Below are 16,309 nucleotides of genomic sequence, written 5' to 3' on the forward strand. Positions count from 1 at the left end.
AAGCCAATCCATTTCTGGTGTTTTGCATTCTGGCAGCATTAGCAAACTAGAACACTGCTTATCTATGTAGAATACTTCGAATTTTCCTTTGAACTGGTTGTAGCATCTTATTATTTTTTTTTAATTAGCTGATGAATTAATTAAAATCATCAACATGTTTTCATTTGTTTTCCATATAAGAGTTATGATTTTACCCTCTTTTTAAAAACATCATTTAATATTTGATAAGAAAATACTTAGGAAAGAACTGGAGGTTTATTATCATTAGTATACTATTTAAAAAAAATATATTTACGCTCACATTATTCATGATTCTTATTATTACCTAAGAAGTTAATCTTGTGAAGTAATATGATAACATAATGAATTGTTTTTTTACGGTAAAATTAAACATTATTTAAAATATATAAAAATCAATAGGAATATTCTGTATTTTCTTTCACTATGTACTATGTCAAAGATACATGCCGATAATTTGGTTAAACATGAAATGAGCTTCATGAGGCCTATTCAGTTAACATTGCACAGATATTTCAAATTAGGCCCAGAACAACACTGCTTCAGAAAGGGTCAAATATATTACAATGAACTCTAGATTAATGGCAAATTTCTATAAATTTAACATTTCAGATGATGGTCTAGGGAAGCCTATAAATTATTAAAATGACCTGTGTTTGATTTCCTTCCTTTCCAAACATGCATTTGTGTAAAGTTAATATACTATTAGCATTTCGAATGTAGTACTTAAAAATTTAAAATGAATATTAATATTTCAGTTCTCCCTCAACCATTAGTGATACATAAGGCAGAAACACAGATATAAGGAATAGTAATGTATAGAGAAAAAAACTGGATTTAAAAATTGACCAAGAAGATTACTGGCTGTCCTCAGTGATAAATTTAGCCACTGTCTAAGGACAAATTCTGGGATTATCAGATTCTATGGGTCTCTGTGCCTTCCACCATCTTTGAGTTATTTTATTATTCTATAAATGATAGATAATTGAAAGCAAGCAAATGAGTATTGTCCGTAGACATGTAAATGAGTTGTCTGGTGGATGTACAATTAATCCTTGTCACCCTTCCCTGGGGATTCAGCCAAGTTTACGTTTATTTGTAAATTTACTGCATTCTTACTGCTCAAATATATGTGGTTCTTTGAATTCCTGTTTGAACCTGTTGTAACATCTAACTGGTTTCCTTGTTAACTAATGAGGTAAATAAAATCTTCGACATGTTCTTTTTATAATTCCGTGAATTCCAGATTATACCGTTTTTAAAAATACATTTTAACAAATGAAATAAGGCTTTTGCATACTTTTTTTCATGTTTATCTTCCAAACATATATTTCTTTTAATTTCCTTTTCTCTGTTTAGGTCATATTTGGCCTTTGGCCATGGTTAATACACAAAGAATGCAGAAACAGAGGCATCTATAAACATTTTATTGAGCAATTATTAAATTACTAAAGCACTTACCCAAAACATAGATGTTATCTTAACCATGCTTCTACATGGAGGTGATCCCTTGTCAAGAATTATATACAGCATTTTACATGCACAGGCAAAAATAGCACTCTCACAAATCCATGCCCTAAAATGAACATTAAAATTCCTGAAGCTATCGATAGCTTTTAATTATCCTAATTCTGGTTCTTGTGCAACGCCAAAGTGGAGAGAATGCCTGCTCAGCACTTCCTTACATGCAGACTATGCACAACACATTGGCAAATAAAGTTGATCTAACTGTTGCAGGAAAAGAATTGACAGTAGTCTTTAAAATGGGCAAAAGAGATTACTGAATATCTTTTTAATGGGATGATAAATTGATTAGATAGGGGTGTGTACCAGTTTGTATATTTATGTTCCCCAGAAAAAGCCATGTTCTTTGATGCAATCTTGTGGGGCAGATATTAGTGGGGATTAAGTTGGAACGTTTGGATTAGATTGTTTCCATGGAAATGCACCCCACCCAACTGTGGGTGATGACTCTGATTGGATACTTTACATGGAGGTGTTGGCCTGCCCATTGGGTGAATCTGAATTAAATTACTAGGCACTATATAAGATCAGACAGAAGGAACAAGATGCTATAGCCAAGAGGGACACTTTGAAGAAAGCACAGGAGCTACAGATGAAAGACAGTTTGAAGATGGCCATTGAAAGAAGACTCTTGCTCCGGAGAAGCTGAGAGAGGACAAATATTCCAAGTGCAACTAAGAGTGATATTTTTGAGGAACTGCAGCCTAGAGAGGAACATCCTGGGAGAAAGCCATTATGAAACCAGAACTTTGGAGCAGACTCCAGCGATGTGCCTTCCCAGCTAACAGAGGTTTCCCGGACACCACTGGCCATCCTCCAGTGAAGGTACCCAATTGCTGATGTGTTACCTTGGACACTTTATGGCCTTAAGACTGTAACTGTGTAACCAAATAAACCCCCTTTTATAAAAGCCAATCCGTCTCTGGTGTTTTGCATTCTGGCAGCATTAGCAAACTAGAACAACATGCAAACAGGGTAGGGGCAATTGATTTTCCTCTCTCTGTTGATATTGACAGGTTTTGCAGATTTGTATCTGTTTGTAATGTCATTTCAGCATTCCTTATATAACTATAAATGTGTGGTACTTTGAGTTCTTCTTTGCACTGGTTTTATTGTTGTAAGGATAAATACAAAAAAAAAAAAAAAAAAGGAAGTTTATCAGGTGCCAAAAGGGATAGAGACTTTTACCCACCCTCCTTTTTTCTAAGAGAGTTTCATTTACCAAGTATGTAATTGTAAATTCTCTTTCCCTTTGAGATGTATGTGGAACTTTTAAAAAGTTGAATAAGCCCTTTTCCAGTTTCTCAACACAGGTGTAATTTTTTTGAGGGCCTTAGAGACCTATCTTTGAAATGTAAACATCAATGAAGATAGCATCCCTATCACTGGGTCTCTGTGGAAATTTAAGTGCCTGATTCCAAGTTAAAACTACCTGCTTGCCACAGGATAAAGTTTTATTTTTCCTTGGATAAAGGGAAATAGTTAATAATGATGGTCACCCATAACTATAAGGTGAATGTATGATATACTTTACATAGTAAGTGGTACAATCAAGTCCTCTTGTGGACAAATTATCTTTTATCTTGAGAACATGTACTGCTTGATTACATGAAAGGGCAAGATTTCTTTCTGTCTTTGCAATGTATTGGCTGGCTGTGATGCACTTCACAGTCTGGTTTAATGCTTATTCAGTAATAAAACTGCTAAATTCTTTTCTACCTTTATGTGACGGTTTCACTGGTCGGAAGGAGATCTTATTTTCCCAAACTGGCTCTCTCACTAATTAATGAGTTAAATAAAATCTTTTGACACATATTCTTCATTTTGTATGTATAAGAGGGTCATGATTTTATTCTTTCTTGAAGAAATAATCCTATTTGTGAGGAAATGGAAAAGAAGTTTGCATTTTTAAAAGATGAGGGTAAAAACCCATCTGAATATCTCTGTTTTGTCTTTCACACTTTCCATGGGGTCAGTGGTGAATACATATTCTAACATCTGGGAACTGAACACATTGTTTCAGAGAAAAGTATTCAAATAAGGCCCCATTTTCTGAATTCCCTCTTCACAGGTCTCAAAATTCTGCTTTCATACAGCTTCATCTAAAGTTTTACCAATAATCTGTCAAGTATGTACTGTGAAGTTAGAATGGTAAATAGCTTTACTAATCATCTTAATTTGCTTAAACTTCTATTTTTTTATTTAGGAAACTACAAAGAAGAAACAAAAAGGAACTGAAGCAGGCTGACATACCAACAATCCTTTGTGGAGCTAATTAAAACCCCTGCCTTCCTGGAAAAGGAGAAATTGTAATAAACAAGTCATTCTGATACCAGAAAGTCACCATTCCTTCATAATACCTTGGCAAACAGTCCTTGCAAATTTATGAAATCAGTGAAACACAGAAGAGAAGGGAGAGACCAGGAAACACCCCCATGTGACTTGCCATGTGAGATCGGAGCCAAGGATCACTGGCAGCCAGCCGCTGATAAGCCCACTCCTACATAAACACCTTGGCAAAAAGTCCTTGCTAACCTATCAGGCATGTCCTTGGGATGACCAAGGACATCCTGCCCTTGACAACTCACATAGCTCACTTCCTCCTTGCCTCACCACCCCCATACCCCCACACCCTTTCTTTGTTCTAAGTAGCTATACAAACTGTTTCCCAGACACTTTTCTTTGAGCAATAACTTTCTTTTAACTAAAAGTAACTTTCTTTTAACTTAACACTCCCACCAATGTCACTTAGCTCAACAAACTTATTCTGCACCTTGGTTTTCAGAGTCTGTTTTCAACTTAACAATATCTAAATAGCCAAAAAGAATCTCTCTTTGAGTCTCTATCTCTGCCCTTTCTCTTGACCCTCCTTTCTTAGACCACCTACCACCTTAGAAAGGTCCCCATTTGGTTATGTTGCCCTCAGATCTAGCCCTAAATTTGCAAATCCAATCAGCTTGGTAGTTATCAAACTTGCCACACCACACAGCCCATCAGAAACAGATTAGTTACCATCTCTTGTTACTCAGTGATGCCCCTTAGGGTTTTCAGTTGCTAACCTAGCAGGCATATCAGACCTTTTGCCCAACAAAACCATTCCTTAGTGGTGGGAGCTGGAGAGGACAAGAGAGGGGCCATTCCTGAGTGAGTGTTGTGCTAACAAAATGAGATTGCCTTCCTTCCTCTTGTTCTCCCTACAATCTAGCACTGAACAGTTCACAAATTAAAACACCTGAGGCTTATGGAGGGTAAGTGATTTGCTCAAGTCAGATAGGCAGGAAGTGGAGGAGCTGATTCTTCTTTCCCTGTGCAGGACTGTCTCAGAAAACTAATCAGCCATCAGCAAAAGGACTCCTGGCTTTTATTGGCATCCTCCACATTAAGAAAATCATTAAAAATTGCCTAATGTATATAGGATCTTCTCCACCACCACTCTGGGTACAATTTAAATAAAATAAAAAGGAAAAAAAGAAAACAAGAATGGAAAGGATAGGAGGGAAGGGGAAAGGAAAGTGAGTATCTCTGTGTAATGCCTGTTTCATGAGGTCCTAGCTGTGCTTGTTTGGAATGGAGGCTGGGTATGTGTGTGTCAGGAAATGAGGGACATTAAATATTTTTCTTGTTTATGGGCGTGTAGAAGTATCCATTTCCTATTTCCCAAATATAGTCATTTGGTGTCAAAGAGGCTTTTAAGTATACAATTCAGTGATGTTAATTACATTCACAATGTTGTGCTACCTTTAACCCATCTATTACCAAAACTTTTCTTGAACATTGGAATAACTTTTCTATGCATATTTAAAAGTAGTAAAAATGGGAAATTTTATGTGGTATACGTTACCATAATAAAAATTTTTTAAAAAAGTATTATCAGAGATAAAGACATATAGATAAAACTTTACCTTACCAGGAACATAAATAAGCATAAACTTATATGCATCTAAAAACAGAGCCCTAGAATACGTAAGGCAAAAAATATGGAGAAAAATAAGGAGATATGAAAATTTGACATATATCTAAAAACAAAACAAAAGCAAAAACAAAAAAAACAAGGAGCACTTTAGTGGTGGCTGTGTGTCCCACCAATGAATGGTTCACTAAATGGAAATGAGAATCCAGTTCTCCAAATAGGAGCACTGAGAATCTCATTTCCTATTTTAATCATTTATTACAAAATGATTGATCTTCTGGTTGTGTGTTATGTTTGTGGGAAACCTAGAGATTATGGAATCATTGAATTGCCTCAAAGAATAAATTTATTACCTGTTACGATGTCCCTCAATAATTGTCCTAGATGGTAGAGACTCAGTTTGAGTTTTCCATCCTTAAGAAAGAGGACAAGATCCAATGAATCACGCCGAAGTGCAGCAGACAGCAGACAACCTACTCTGTTCCATGTTCGAAACTGAAAAGTGACAGACACTTTTTCCTCTCCAGAGTTTCCTGGCAGGGCTAAGTAGCTCTTGGAGCTCAGAAAAGTCACAGGGACAGTTTGTGGGTGTGGACATGAGAAGGACACATTCCCCTGTAAATAAAACAAAAGATATTGAGAGGACTTCAGGTGATGTTTCTATCTACTCAATAATAGATTTTGCAAATATTTATAAGGTTTCTGACCAATCTGGGATTTTAAAAACTAGTCTAACCAATAAAGTTGAAATCCATGACATTTATCTTATGTTCCAACATAAGCATAATTATAGTCAGGCAAACCTATCTTTGGGTCTTTTATGTGAAACTCTCCACACCCCTCCTTCTCAGCATTAGTAAAGGAGTCTCAGTATAATTTGATTCAGTAAGAATTTATTTCTATAACAACTATTTTCCAGGCTCTGTGCCAGGCTTTAGGATTGCAACAATGTATGAAACTTGTCCCTCCTCTCAGACTGTTTGAAGCAACATTTGGTCTTCCTTGACCAATAATGGTCTCAAGTTTCACCTGCTCCAAGAAAATTTCCTTCCCTTACCTAGATTATGCAAATGTTATGATGAGCATGATTTTCCCTCAGAGTACAAGGACACTAAATTTCATATTGGAGGTGGGATTTTTTGTTGTTGTTGTTTAAGGTTAATGGCAAGATAAGATTGTCATCAAGGAGGCCCCAGGATGTCAGGACTGTACCAACACAGTCTTGCTGACACAGACATTTGATTTCTCTCAGCACTTCTTGAAACATTCCATCTTTCAGAGGTGGGATCCCATTAACATAGCTCATGTGACTGGTGTATTCACAAGCAAGCTACCAAAACTATTTTTTATATCAATAATAATTTTAAGAATCTAATATTTATTAATGCTACAGTTGTGCCAAAGATGGTCCTAAACATTTCCATATCCAATTCAATCCTCATAAAAGTGCTATGAGTTAGAAACTTTTACTATCCCTTCCATAAATGAGGATAGCGAGGCACCAAGAGGTTAGAAAGTTGCCCAAAGTCACAAAGCTAAAAAGTGACAGAGCTGGGATTTAAACAGGGCAGTCTGATTCCAGAGCCCATGATTTTAATCACTACAATAAAAATGCCATATGTCAGTTTTCTCTGTCCAGTAATTTCTAATCCTATGAATAAAAGACATGGAAAATTAAATGTCAATCAGAAGTTTTCTTGGTGAGCAAAGATGAGAGAAGTTTGTCAGAAGATACATTCTCTTGCATACAAATTTTTAAGTCATGTTTGGTTGAATTTCTTTAAACATATATGGACAACATTAATCATTTTACATATATGTTACAACATGATGATATTTAGGTTTTTCAATGCAATATTCTTTTGATTGATTTCCTCTTTTCCCTCCTTACTCGCCACATTCTTGTCCCCTATCTGCCACCAATAACCTCGTGCTTGTCCTATATGTTCCAAATCTAGTGATTCGTATATACAAATATTTATGAATATACATTTGCATGTTTTAAAAATTAAAATTAGGACATCATTTTAAAATTAGTTTCCACCCCTTCCCAGTCAATATCTCTCCCCAAAGATAACTGATATTCTGGCCTCATTTAGCATAGAATGTATTCCTGGAATTGAATTCCACATTGCTGGAGACATATAGCAAATATTCTTTTGTCTCACATCTCTGGCTCCATGTTGTTTATGGTACTCCTATGCTGTTGCACATAAATGTAGTCTGTAGTTTTATTTTCCATGTAAGTACTCATTTTATAAATATGCCATGATTTCTTTATTCAGTTTTTGATGATGGACATTTGGGTGGTTTCCAGTTTTTTAAACTATTGTGAATAATGCTACTATAAACATTCCTGGTCACAACTTTTGATGAACATTTGTTTGCATTTCTGTTGGGTATTAGAGTTGTTGGAGTTAACTTGCTGGGACATGAATCAGACTTTAGCTTTAGTAAATACTGCCACAGAGTTTTCCAAAGTGTTTGCAGTAATTTAAACTCCCACCAGCAATATAAGAGAATTCCAGTGGCTCCACATCCTCCTTGTCATTTGGTAATGTCAGCCTTTTTGATTTAGCCATTTTGGTGGGAGCATTTCATTGTTTCCAGAGAAAATGCAGGAGGTGTTTACCTGGTCTGAGAATTTTTCATATGCTTTTTTCTGTTTTTGTTTATCTTTTTTTTTTTTTTTTACTTTTAAAGTATGTTTATTTATCCATGTTTGTGTTCATCCTTGCCGTGAACACATATATTATTATACAATGACAATAGTTAAGAATCATAATTTACTATGGTAAATGTTTGTGCTAATATTCAAAGTTATTTTCTGATTGAATCAACTCTTTCAGTTTAGAATCACATAAAAACAAAACTAGAAGTGGGCAACATATTAGATTTTCAGCCACAATATCTGTTGCTTACATATAGGCAAGTACTGATCTATTGAATTAATCTCACCATATCACTTTTTGCAAAATTCAGCATTCAGTATACCTATGTCACTTAACACTTCTACACTGTTGTACTACATTATTTCAATAGTAAGTCTTTTTCAAAATCTTCCCTCTTTGCTGAATTATGTGCTAACAGGTCCATACAAAGTATTTCATTTTCCATTACGAATTTGCTGGTCTGAAATCAAGCTGAAGATTTTCCTAAATTAACTTTAAGATTGGTATTTCATTAGCATAAGAATATTAATGTTAAAGGAATGGGTGATCCCTGAAGATATGATTGATTTATGACACCAATTAGTTTTATACAGTGTGAATTTCCACTTGCCCTACAAGTGTTGCTGTATGAATAAATGATTCTGTGTGATTTTTCATGAATATCTCCAGCATGAATAATCTTACCACCCTCAAGGGGCTTCATTCTATGGTAAAGACTTGTCTCTATCAGATGGAGCAATGGATGAAGACTCTTCCGTTTAATTATATGTATATATATATGCATTCTCTCACAATGCATATCTTCAGACCATCTTACTAAAGATGTCACACAGGTGATACTTATATTGATTCTCTTCAGAGTATGAACTAGCTTAGATCGATGAAGTAGTCAGGATGGCTAAAGGCTCTACCCAATTGATTACAGTGTCTCTTCAGTGTGTGAGTTCTCTAGATGTTTAAAGTTTAACCCAAGGGCTGAAATCTCTTCCATATTCAAAATACTCACACTAAGAGTTGTTTCATGTAATGTAATGTCTGAACATTAACAGAAGTCTTTCACATATATGTCATTCACAGAGTTTGTCTCAAATGTGAGTTCCCTTATGTTGTCTAAGCTTACAAAAATAAACTAGGGTTTCCTACACAAATGATATTCTTAAGGTATCCCTCCACTGGGAGTTTACACATTTTCTAAAGCCAGAACAATGAGTGAAGGCTTTTCCACATAGATGACATTCATAAGGTTTTTCTCCAGTGTGAGTTTTCCAATATTGTCTAAGTCTAGAATAAAGGGTAAAGATTTTCCCACATAAATGATATTCACAAGGTTTCTCTCCACTGTGAGTACTCTCATGTTGTCTCAGGGTAGAACACTGTGAAGGCTTTCCCATATAGATGACATTTACAGGGTTTCTCTCCAGTTTGAGTTCCCTCATGTTGTCTAAGGTTATAAAAATAAAGTGTACAGATTACCCACATACATGATATTCTTATGATATATCTACAGTGTGAGTCCTCTCGTGTTGTCTAAGATGAGAATCCTGATGGAAGGCTTTCTCACATATGTGGCATTCAAAGGGTTTCTCACCAGTGTGAGTCCTTTCATGTTCTCAAAGGATAGAACAGTGAGTGAAGGCTTTTCCACACAGATGATATTCATAGGGTTTCTCTCCAGTGTGAGTTTTCTCATGTCATCTAAGGCTAGAATAATGGGTGAATGTCTTCCCACATAAATGACATTCATAGGGCATTTCTCCATTGTGAATTCCCACATGTAGAGTAAGGTTAGAAATTGTACTGTAGGCTTTCCTACATAGATGGTATACATATAGTTTATCTCCAGTGTCTAAGGCCAGAATAACGGGCAAAGGCTTTCCCACATACATGACATTTATAAGGTTTCTCTCCAGTGTGCATCCTTTCATGTTTTCTCAGCATAGAACAGTAAGTGAAGGCTTTACCACATAGATGGCATTTGTAACGTTTCTCTCCAGTGTGAATCTTCTCATGTTGTCTGAGGCTAGAACAGTGAGTGAAGGCTTTCCCACATAGATGACACTTACAGGGTTTCTCTCCAGTGCGAGTCTTATGTTGTCTGAGGCTACAAAAGTGAGTAAAGACTTTCCACAGTGATGACATTCATAAGGTTTCTCTCCAGTGTGAGTCCTTTCATGTTCTCTAAGTTCATTAGACTGAATGAAGGCTTTTCCACACAAATAACATTCACAGGGTTTCTCTCCAGTGTGAATTCGCTCATGTTGTTTCAGGGCAGAACACTAAGTGAAGACTTTCACACATATATGACATTCATACGGTTTCTTTTGTGTGTGACTTCCATTGTAATGTATAAGAGCAGAGGTTTGAAAAGAGGATTTCCCATTTAGATGACATTCATATGATTTACTTCTAGTGCAAATTTGCTTTTGTTGATTAAAAGACTGCTCACTGAGAGCTTTTCCAAACAAATTGCTGAAGTAAGGTTTCTTTCCATTTTGAGTTAACACATGTTGAGTCACTCTGGAACTGTGAGTGAAATCTTCCAGCAATTCATTACATGTATTGTCATTCTTCTGAGTATGAGATGTCTAGGAAGTAGGTAAGAGACTGTAAAAGGCTTGCCCATAAAAAATCCATTCATATACATATGACTTCTAGACTAATCATTCAGTGACAGTCTCCAATTAAAATCTTTTCTATGCTACTTACATACCTTGTTATTTTCCTGAATACACAGACATCTCCTCTTTTGTAGCATCCCAACTGCAGAGCCATCTCATCAATTTTGAAAACTTTATAATGTTTCAAAGATAAGGTATATGAGCCATGTTTATGAAATTATCTTTCTGTAAAAACCCAGGTGATACTTTTGTGTTTAAATTATTTTTTCCCTGAATTCAAACAATCAGACTTTTTGTGGATTAGCTCTTCAACCAACTCATAGGGAAGTGATTGTACTGAATTCCTAATGTATTCTACTCCTGGGTATCTATTTGTAAAACTACAGTTCACATCTATGAAGATTATCAATGACATGATGATAGAAAGGTATTTCCTGCAGATATGTTTCATGGATAGCACTTCTTTTTTAAAACCAATTTCTCTGCCTGAATTCTGGGATTGGAAAAATCCAATTCCCTCTCTCCTCAGTTCCACTCCTTGCTCCAACTGGGAACCTACATCTGATTTGCAGACCTGCTGTCCCACTGAGACCAGATGACTGATATTCTCCAGCATCACATCACTGAACAGCTTTCTCAGGTATGTGTCCAGCAGGGACCACTCTTCATGGGTGAAGTCTATAACTATATCTGTCAAGTTCACTAACTCCAGTGGTTGCATTGTCAGTATCTCAGCTGGCAACTGTCTTCCTCTAGAGATTTTCACTCAGAACCAGATAAGCACTAGGTGAACAAAGCACATTCTTGTGCTCAGAGCTTCTTTCTTGCTCTAGAAAAAGGACCATTTTCATGGAGGATTCTCCTTTGATGCAGTTGATAGTGTCACCAGTCCTGTAATGTGGATGCAGCTGGAGTACCCATGGCCATAGGCCTGTTTCTTTTATCTTTTGCTTGTGCATTCATAAGAGAGCTTTATATATTGCAGGCATTAATTCTTTGTGTCATCTGTGTTTTTAAGAAAGCATGTTCAAAACTTGGAACAAAAGCAAAAGAATGACTGTATATCTTTTCACTCATTGTTAAAATGGCTCAAACCAGAATTATTTAATTATCTAGGAGAACACAGCTCTATTTGATTTTGCTATTTAGTTTATGATTAGAGCACATATATTGTCAAGTTACATGTTAACTTGTAGATTTCTGTCCAGTAGAAAGAACAGCCCCAAAAGTTATGGGGCTATTATCAATTATCTATTGATACTTATCAATTACTATTATCAATTTAATTTAGCATTTCTTTTACTGACTGACTAGGTATATCTCCATTCCTCAAAATCCCCTTTGAAGCAGTTTGACTGTGTAATGGGGTCCTCTCATTAATGCATGAGTTGAATAAATCTTTGATGCATGTTTATTTGATATGTGTCATAGTTTTAGCTTTTGGAAAATTATATTTTGACAATGTTAGAACTATTTAGATCTATCAGTTACATTCAAAGTTTGTTTATACTATTTAAGCATGCTAAATATTATTGAAATTTTATAGTTAAGTATGTCTATATTTTCCCTTATAGCTTCTGAATTTTCAGTCATTAGAAAATTTCCAAAAACTCCCCAAGATTCTATACATAATCTCATAGATTTTTTTCCAAGATTTTTTGCTATTATTTTGTTTCTCAGCCACATTAAATTCACAGATTTTTAGTGTGATATAAGGTAGTCACCATTTTTCTTTTCTGTCTTATGGACACTTACTTTGTCCAGACCCTTATACTCTGTTACCAATAAATTTATGTATATGTTGGGATTCCTTTCTGGGTTCTCTACTTTGTTCTACTGAACAAATATCTGGTATATTCCTATACCAATAACATTAAATTTAGTATAGCAGTTTTTAGTATACTTTAAAGGCTGGTAAGTAAAGTCTTAACCTCATTCTTTTGCTTTACATATTTATTTTCATTTTTGTCTGCTTTATATTTCAGGTGATGGAAGAAAGGAAAAGATCACAGACATTTACTCATACATATAAGTTTTAAGTTCCAGTGGGAACAAAGAAAGAGCAATTCAGATTCTAACTGGAATTTCATTTAAAAAATGACTTTAGGAAGAAAAGTATTATTGAAGCAAGGTATATACTCAAGTGTAGAAGTTCACAAATCTTGATAAACAGCTGACTCACTGGAAGAGCTGCTAAAAATCTGAGTGTTAGGCCACACCCCAGACAATTAAATCACAATATCTGGGGGTGGATCTAGTCAACAACACTTTTTAAATATCCTCAGGTGATTTGAAGATAAAGTTTAAGGACCATGATCCAGGGATTAAAATGACTTTCAAGACAATTACATTTTTAAAAGTTCAGTCTTAACTTACACTTCAGAAACTGGCATAAATTCAATTTTCATTTTAAGGTAATCTTTAATATATATTATATCAATATACATAAATCAGAATGTTTACTCTTGGCTATTTTTTTATTCTGCTGAAGGTGAAATAGTTGTAAGAAAATTTCCTGCCATAATGAACTAAATACCAAAAGCTTAAGGGTAAAATGCAATGATCCATAGTATAAATGTAATAATTGGGCTATTATACATTACTTTTATATCGGTTGCAGATTTCTTTAGCTTATCAATAATAATAACAAAGCAACAAAGCTTTCTGCCATAGATGAGTGATTGCTAGCTGCAAGAGCCAATTTTGACACCTGATTTTGCCAACAAAATATGTTTAAAAATATTTTTCCTTTTAAATAGTGAAGCAACTATTTTCCTGTTTTGATAAAGAACACAAAAAGTTGCAATAACTTTCAGAATAGAATTATCATTTCTACATTATTTATTTGTAGACACAATTTGGAACCTATTACCATTTTTTTTTGCTTGTAAAACTTATACATTTTAATAGTTTATACAGTGTAATCAGCAAACAGTTTTCTTGAAGATTCCAGAAATACCACCATGATTGTGGATTTCCTGATTGGCTAAACAGTCTTCATCCATAACCCAGAAGAAAATATAATTTGTAGAAAATCTGTGTCTATTTTTTCCCCACATAGCCTTGGCTTTTGGTGTCTTGTGACCCAACTTACTAATATCTTCCTCAACTGTGGTACCTTTGATTACAATGCCAAAAGTGTTAGGGTAGGGATGGGAGATCGATTCTTCTTTAACCAAGGACAGGCAGATAAAAAGTGGCTTTAAATTCAGAATGTGTTCCATTAGGCTTCTTGACACAGATGCCCACTGGCCAAACAAATCTTCATATTTGATGAGTAAAGTACCTCCATCAAAGCAGACTTCAGTAACTAGCTGTCTCCTTCCTCCTTCCTGTTTAAGTAATGTTTAATATTTCTGTTTCTCTGTGGGCACAAATGTTGGGCAAAAGACTGTACAATTTATCTGCTTCCTCTCTTCATTTCTTTTTGATCTTGTCAAAGGCTACCATTGGAGCCTTCTTGATACTCTTTCTCTTTTCATGCATTGTCGTGATCTTTTTCATTGCAATTACCTTAGTATAGTATTATTCATAGCAGAGCTTAGACTTCAGATCAATCAAGCTTTTACCTTCTTTAAAGGATTATAAGCCTCCATCACAAACTTTTTTTCTTTTAGAGCAGTTTTCCCCATCACCCCAAATGGGAACTCCAGGCTAACCAAGCATTAATTCCTCATTCCCCACTGTGCTGGTTTGGATGTATTATGTCCCCCAAAATGCCATTATCTTTGATGCAACCTTGTGTGGGCAGGTGTATGAGTGTTGATTAGATTGTAATTCTTTGATTGAGCATTTCCATGGAGATGTGACCCACCCAACTGTAGGTGATAACTCTGATTAGATAATTTCCATGGATGTGTGGCTCTGCCCATTCAGCATGGGCCTTGATTAGTTTACTGGAGCACTATATAAGCTCAGACAGAAGGAACGAGCTTGCTACATCCAAGAGGGACACTTTGAAGAATGCACAGGAGCTGAGAGAGGAGCCTCAGCTTACAGAGACTGGAGACAGCCTTTGAAAGCAAACTTTTGCTCTGGAGAAGATAAGAGAGGACAAATGCCCCAAGAGCAACTAAGAGAGACATTTTTGAGGACCTGAAGCCTAAGGAGGAACGTTCTGGGAGAAAGCCATTTTGAAACCAGAACTCTGGAGCAGATGCCAGCCACACGCCTTCCCAGCTAACAGAGGTTTTCCTGACGCTATTGGCTATCCTCCAGTGAAGGTACCCAATTGTTGATGTGTTACATTTGTCACTTTATGGCCTTAAGACTGTAACTGTGTAACCAAATAAACCCCCTTTATAAAAGCCGATCCTTTTCTGGTATTCTGCATAACGGGCAGCATTAACAAACTAGAACACCCACCCACACCCAACCTCCAGAAAACTGTATTCTAGTTTCTGACTTCGTGAATTTGTATATTCTGCTTATTTCATATATATGAGATCATAGAGTATTTGTCCTTTTGTGTCTGGCTTATTTCACATAATATGATTTCTTCAAGGTTCACCCATGTTGTAGCATACATGAGAACTTCATTCATTTTATGGACAAATAATATGCCATTGTATGTATATACCACATTTTGTTTATCCTTTCATTTGTTGATGGACCCTTAGGTTCCTTCCACCATTGACAATTGTGAATAATGCCCCTACAAACACCCATGTGCAAATGTCTGTTTGAGTCCCTGCTTTCAATTTTTTTGGCTATATTTTATGAAGTGGGAATGCCAGGTCTTACGGTAATTCTATTTTAACTTTCTGAGGAATTGCCAAAGTTTCTTCCACAGTGACTACACCTTTTTACATTCCCATCAACAATGTATGAGTGTTCCTATTTCTCCACATATTCTCCAACATTTGTAATTTTCTTTAAATAGCCATTCTAGGGATATGAAGTTGTATCTCACTGTGGCTTTAATTTGCATTTTCCTGATGGCTAATGATGTTGAGTATCTTTTAATGTGCTTATTGGTCATTTTTTATCTTCTTTGGAGAACTGTCTATTCATTATTTATTCCATTTTTAAATTAGATTGTTTGTCTTTTGTTGTTGAGTTTAGGAGTTCTTTGCATGTTCTGGATATTAAATTCTTAACAGATATATGATTTCAAAATATTTTCTCCAATTCTGTAGGTTGTCTCTTTACTTTCTTGATAAAGTTGTGTGCTGCACAAAAATTTTGAATTTTGATGAAGTCACATTTATCTGATTTTTCTTTTGTTGCTAGTGATTTTGGAGTAAAGTCTAAGAACCCATTGCCTAATACAAGGCTGAGGAGGTGTCCCTATGTTTTCTTCTTGGAGTTTTATAGTTTTGGTTCTTATATTTAGGCCTTTGATCTATTTTTTTTTTTTTTTTTTTTTTTTTTGTATATGATGTGAGGTAGGGGTTCACCTTCATTCTTTTGCATATGGACATCCTTTTCTCTCAGCACTGTTTGTTGAAGTGACTATTCTTTTTCCACTGAGTAGATTTGGCACCCTTATCAATGATCCACTGGCCGTAAGTGTGAAGGTTTTATTTTGAACATTCCATTCAATTCCATTGGTCTGTGCCAGTACC

The 16,309-nt window shown here is 35.5% G+C and overlaps 1 protein-coding gene across 1 annotated transcript in view; it reads right to left on the reverse strand.

Moving 5' to 3' along the window:
- LOC119505499 (contactin-associated protein-like 3) overlaps positions 1-16,309 on the reverse strand; it is a 249,225-nt gene that overhangs the window by 98,377 nt on the left and 134,539 nt on the right. The window contains exon 8 of the mRNA XM_037798314.1: positions 5,806-6,067. Coding sequence (XP_037654242.1) covers positions 5,806-6,067 — 262 coding nt within the window. The remainder of the gene's footprint in view (positions 1-5,805; positions 6,068-16,309) is intronic.

This window comes from Choloepus didactylus, chromosome 10, assembly GCF_015220235.1.
Source record: "Choloepus didactylus isolate mChoDid1 chromosome 10, mChoDid1.pri, whole genome shotgun sequence".
NCBI lineage: Eukaryota > Metazoa > Chordata > Mammalia > Pilosa > Megalonychidae > Choloepus > Choloepus didactylus.